General features: G+C 37.8%; 1 protein-coding gene across 1 annotated transcript in view; it reads left to right on the plus strand.

Moving 5' to 3' along the window:
• The window catches only part of PSKH2 (protein serine kinase H2), a 38901-nt gene extending 32987 nt beyond the window's left edge, over positions 1–5914 (plus strand). Inside the window, exon 3 of the mRNA XM_007956192.1 lies at positions 5609–5914. Coding sequence (XP_007954383.1) covers positions 5609–5914 — 306 coding nt within the window. The remainder of the gene's footprint in view (positions 1–5608) is intronic.
• The last annotated feature ends 298 nt before the right edge of the window (positions 5915–6212 follow it).

Consider the following 6212-nt stretch of genomic DNA (forward strand, 5'->3'; position numbering starts at 1 on the left):
GCCCAGCTACCACTGTCATCCACTTGGAAGGGGATCTATGTAGGAGATCCTGGATAGAGAGGGAGAACAATGTGGAACAAAATTCAAAATCATTTGGAGGGAAAAAAAAAGTGGGGACCAGGTTTGCTGGTCCGATAGAGCCTGGCGGAACCACTGAGACTATGGCCCCTGGCTGTGCATTCCTGCCCACTGAACTATCTCCCTGTGCAAATACTGCCCTTCCGTTCTCCCATGATTGATCATTCTAAGGAGTGTATTTACCTGGTGGTTTCCAGCCAGGCAAAACCCAGGCATATGAGTTGAACATTTACCTCAAGTAGATACACTCTTTGGAGAGAACAATCATGGGAGAAAGAAGGGCTGCTTATGCACAAGGAGAGAGCTTAGGGGCAGGAATGTGTGGAGGGATGGACACTGGGAAGAGGTAACTATGGGGAGGAAGTGGGAGGGGAGCTGTTGCATTGTGGTAAACTGTGGTCAGTGACATAAGACAAAGTATATGTGAACTCCTGTATGGAAAGTGAATTTGCTCTGTAAATCTTCACCCAAATAACAATAAAAAAAATAAATAAAAATAGAAATAATAATAATAAAAAAGAATGAAGAAAAATAAAGATCCATGGAAACAATTAGTCTAAAGAACTAGTGGACTTCAGCCTACATGACCATGAGATCAGAAAAACTCGATGATGCCCAGCTACCACTGTTGTCCACTCAGAGGGGGATCAGTGCAAGAGAACCTGGAACGAGTGGGAAAACAATGTGAAACAGAACTCAAAATCATAAAAAAAAGACCAGGTTTACTTGTCTGATAGAGCCTGTTGAGACCCCCAAGACTAAGGTTACCCTTCAGGCCTGGAATTGAACTCACTCCTGTGGCTTCCAGCCAAACAATAGACAGGCATATGGGGTAAACATTTACACCAGGTAAGTACACTCCTTAGAATGATCAATCATGGGAGAACAGAAGGGTTGTATTTGCACAAGAAGATAGTTCATTGGGCAGGAATGCATATGAAAGAAGGACACAAGGGAAAGGTAACTACAAGCAGGAAGTGGGAAGAGAGCTGTTACATTGCAGGGAATTGCAGTCAATGTCATGAAACAAAATGTGTATGTAGTACTGTATGGAAAATGAATTTGCTTGGTAAACTTTCACCCAAATCACAATAAAAAAAATAATAAAAAAAAAAGAAATTGGAAAGCAACAAAGTACAATCATTTCTTAGTTCTCTGTTTAAAAGTGAGAGGGGGAATTGAGACAACTATGAAATATAAGGTACTGCCCCTCCAAATTTCTTTTACTCCTCTAAAGCTAGTAAGCAGTGTAATTGCTAGTACTAAATTTTAGTTTCCCAGCTGTATTGTTGTTGTTGCTATTGTTGTTTTGTATAGTTTTATCCAGTGTTACTGAAGAACGTGTGTGCACACACACACACAAATCGGTGAAGAACCATATGCAGAAAGGAAAAAAAGACTAAAGAAAGAGAAAGAGAAAAAGGCCCAAATTATTTACAGATACTTTATTTACTTGTAACTAAATTAATTGAATGATCTTGGGATAAAAGTAAGCATTACCTTACTATTTACATGATTTATTACTTCTTAATACAAATGTTTTTATGGGGGGTACATATTTATCGTGTGCTATATATTGATATAAGAAGTTCTGGATAATTTTCCTCTTTGAATTCCCTAAATATAGTGGGTGGAAATGTCCCCAAAGAGCTGAGGAAGGAATTAAGTGAAAGGAATTAATAACAGCAAAAACAACAGCAGTCTACTTAATCTTGAAACCATTTCCACATACTTGATTTAATTTTATTTTAACAATCTGATGAAGGAGATGTGATAATTCCCATTTTGCTGACAAGGAAACTGAGGTGGTGTTTGGCCAGACAGGCTCTTGAGGCTAGATCCCAAAACCAACCAGATAACTACTGAGTCGACTTACCAAGTGCATGAGAGTAGAACTGTGCTCTGTAGGGTTTTCAGTGGCTGATTTTTTTTTGGAAGCAGATTGCCAGGCCTTTCTTCCAAGGTGTCTCTGAGTGACCTCGAGTCCATAACATTTTGATTAGTAGCCAAGCATGTTAACCATTTCTACCACCCAGGGAGTCCAGAGTCATTGACCTCAGCCTCGCGGTTTTTCCAGAGTAACAGATTGCTGTGAATAGTGTCTCACTGAGACTGTGAGAAAAGTCAAACAAAGTGTAATTTTATGCAGCTATGGTAGCATAGTGCCAAGGCACTTGACTGCTAACCAGGAGGCTGGCGGTTCAAACCCACCAGACACTCCTCGGAAGGAAGGTTGGGCAATCCTACTTCCGTAGTGATAACTGCCTTGGAAACCCAAGGAGGGGTCGCTAGGAGTCGGGGCCGACTCGATGGCAAACAACAACAACAACAAGGCAATGAGATGACTGACTGAGCCTGGGAGAAGAAATTATAAGGAAAACTTCGTTTGAGACAAAGTGGGCGTGAAAGTTGCTGACAGGACTGAATGATGTCATCAAATTTGACAGTGAGTCCAGAGAGGAAATTTGACTCAAAGCATGCCCTCCAAATTTTTTTTTTTGGAGGGAGGGGGGTCACATCATCACTATTAGTCAAAAATTTGTATAGGCACATTCAGTATTTATGCATTTATAAAATATATTCAGCTATATAGCTCATATAATATAGCCCATAATATATATTGTTGTTGTTATGTGCCATCTAGTCAGACCCGACTCATAGCAACCCCTCCTTGGGTTGCTGAGGCAGTATCACTACGGAAATAGATTGCCCAACCTTCCTTCCGAGGAGTGGCTGGTGGCTTTGAACCGCCAGCCTTCTGGTTAGCAGTCCAGTGCCTTAGGCACTATGCTACCAGAGCTCCTATAATATGTATTAGCCCATATCATATAACCTATAATATATATTATAAAATGTAAACAAAAACTCATTTTTAAGATAGAGACATTAAAATAAAATAGATGTTCTGACATTGTCTTCCTGTACTGTAATTAACAGTTATAGATACTGTGGGAGCCACTGCCCCCTCTCTGGTGATGAATGTGAAGATAGCATCTTCTAATAAGCAAGGTGAAATTGACACCAAGATACTCTCCAGTGTTGTTGATGGCTCAGGAATTTGAACCACTGCACTACCCAGGCTCTTTTCTGTAATTTATAACCCGTGTTTGAATAATGAGCTTTGGCTTAAGATTTTTTTTTTCCATGACACTAGTTACCTTATTTTCTGCAACTGGTTTTTAAAGGTATATTCATTTGTAGTCACCTTAATGAGCTCTCCATATACCTCGCTGCACATATTTAATATTCTTTCCAAAAAGATCAGTTGCTTGTCTCATAATGTCCCATTGGAGACATCTAATTTAACCTTCATTTAAATTGTCTCAAGCCTAGATAAATGTGTCTGGATCCAGGGCCAAGTAGATGTCTAGCCAGAATCAGAGAATGTCATTGTGTTAGCCATGGACGTGCTGTGTCTAGACTTGTAGGAGTTACATCTTACTTTTCCCATGTTTGAATATTAGCAAATATGTTCATTTTTTTCCTGACTTTTATTAAGATCCTTTTTTTCCCTGTCTTTTTTTAAATATTATATTGTGTTTGGTGAAAGTTTACACAGCAAATTAGGTTCCCTTTTAACAATTTCTATACATGTTGTTCAGTGACCTTGATTACATTTTTCACAATGTGTCAACATTCTCATTATTTCTGTTCCATTTCTATTAATCCTGCTTCTCTCGCCCTCCCCCCTTACCTTCTCATCTTTGCTTTAGGGTAAGTGTTGACCATTTGGTCTCATACAGATGAGTTTTTAAAGGAACACAGCACTCACACTCAAGGATGATGTTTATGTACCAATTTTTTATTTAGTCGAAAGGTGACCTCCAGGTATTGTTTGACAGCACAGTTTAAAGGGCGGGGTAAATATTTTCTATATTTCATTTTACCTGAATAAACTGAAAGAGAATAAAAAAAGAAAAGCAGCTCCTTTACTAGTTTCTTTTGATACAAATCTTAGGTAAAAGCAGAGTACTAAAAAATTGAAGAATGTAATGTCTACATAAGGAGTCTGATTTTTCCTTACACCAAGGCAAAAGCAATAGATTATAAGGAGTCCTTTATCTTTTCCTAAGCTTTGGTTGTTTAGTGGTTAAGGCATTTGGCTGCTAACCAGAAATCATTGGTTCGAGCCCACCAGCTGCTTTGCAGAAAAAAGATGACTCAGTCTGTTTCCGGAAAGATTTACAGCCTTGGAAACGCAATGGGGATTGCTATGGGTGGGAATCAACTCGGTAGCAGTGAATTTGGTTTGGTTTAATTTCCTGGGAGATACTTTTTTTTTTTTTTTAAAGAATCAACTAAAATTGTGTTCAAGATACAGCAAATGGGCAATTTTCTCAATGTTTTGAAACTGTAATTACAGAATTTGTAAAACTATAGTTTTTTTCCCAGTACATGCTATGTGTTTGTAGGTAATGCAGAAAACAAGTTTAAATATAAAACAACAGCCTTCTTGTCCCATCCATACAAAGCCATCTATGAATTGCTGCTATTGTACTTAAAAGTATGTACAAACACTGTAAATATGGCCAGAATAAATCCCTGAACCATCAAGGAGCTAGTTGGCACATTGCATTGTATCATATCTCTGCTACATGTGAATCCCTCTTGTCAGCTGATTGAAGGAGAACCCTTTGTGTTTAGAGGACGTGCACTGCAGGAGAATCTCTCCCTGAAGTCTTCTTCCTTCTTATTCTCTCCCCAGGAGATGCAGGTGTCTGCATCCAGAGAAGCTTTTACTGGGAGAGGAAAGCTGATGAATTCACAATCCATTCTACTTTCTACTCTAGCTCCCTCTTGGAGTCACAGAGACTCTATGAAATGTTCAGAATGTGGTGAACACAACCAGAGATTTGTATAGTTGACCAATGACAGCTGCTTTGTCTTGTCCAGCAGCTCATGTAAATGTGATGTAGGAATTCATGTTGGTAATGACACCGTGTGCTTGACAGACTTCTGGAAAGGAACTCACTTGTTGGACAGAGAAATTCAAAGAGAATTTTCTTTTTTTGTTGTTGTTGTTGAAGAGATATTTTTAATGTGTAAAAGTAGAATTTTAGGGTCACTAAAAATGCAAATCAAATCCTGTCACTTACCTGTTCAAATATACTTCAGTGGCAGAATAAACATCTCTTTAGTTTAAAAGGCAGGATAGTCTAACTCAGGAGTCCCTTGATGGTGCAAACATATATATATATATATATATGCATATATGCATGTAGTTGCAGTTGTTAGTTAAATGTATTAAATATATGTATACTTTATTTAATTTTGTTGTTATTGAGAATATACACAGCAAACAAATATCAATTCAACCATTTTTACATGTACAATTCAGTGTAACATTGATTACATTCTTCAAGTTGTTAACTACATATATTTAATAGCATAAAATTCAAATTGTTTATTTGAAAAAGTTGTTTTGGAATTGTTATGTATTGATCTATATAATTAAGAATATGATTCTCTCTCTTTCTCTCTCTCTCTCTGTATATGTATCTTTTGAAATTTTCAATGTATTTCTTCTCAGCCTTGGCCAAGTGTTTCACACTTGGCGAAGGACTTTATAGACAAGCTACTTATTTTGGACGCTAGTCATCGCATGTCAGCTGGCCAAGCCTTGGATCATCCTTGGGTGGTCAACATGGCGGCAGGGTCTTCCATGAAGAATCTTCAGAGAGCTATTTCACGGAACCTCAGGCGGAAGGTCTCTCCCCACTCTCAGAGTCCTGGATCTGCACAGTCTTCTAAGTCATGTTATTCTCACAAATCAAGGCGCATGTGGAGCAAGAGAAACTTAGGAGTAGAAGAATCACCACTTTCTGAATTTCTGTGAGCAGATAAACTTCAAAACCACTTTATCCAGTTTTAAGCCAGATCCACTGAGAGTTTTACTTAGAACAATTTCATCACGATTAAGGCACCTTAAAGCTCCAAGGATATGGGAACATGTGGTTACTTTTGGATAATATTAATTTTTTCTTTTTTTGCTATATAAGCTTTTCTGTATTTATGTTTGTTTTCCCAAAATATGCTACTGTAATAAATACTACATGCATTAATATAACAGAAAATTATGTAATTATATGAAGAAAATGTCTTATAAATTGAGTGATTAAGTAAATTATGAGATT

The sequence above is a fragment of the Orycteropus afer genome, unplaced genomic scaffold, assembly GCF_000298275.1.
Source record: "Orycteropus afer afer isolate SDZICR_OR568_19922 unplaced genomic scaffold, OryAfe1.0 scaffold00580, whole genome shotgun sequence".
Lineage (NCBI taxonomy): Eukaryota > Metazoa > Chordata > Mammalia > Tubulidentata > Orycteropodidae > Orycteropus > Orycteropus afer.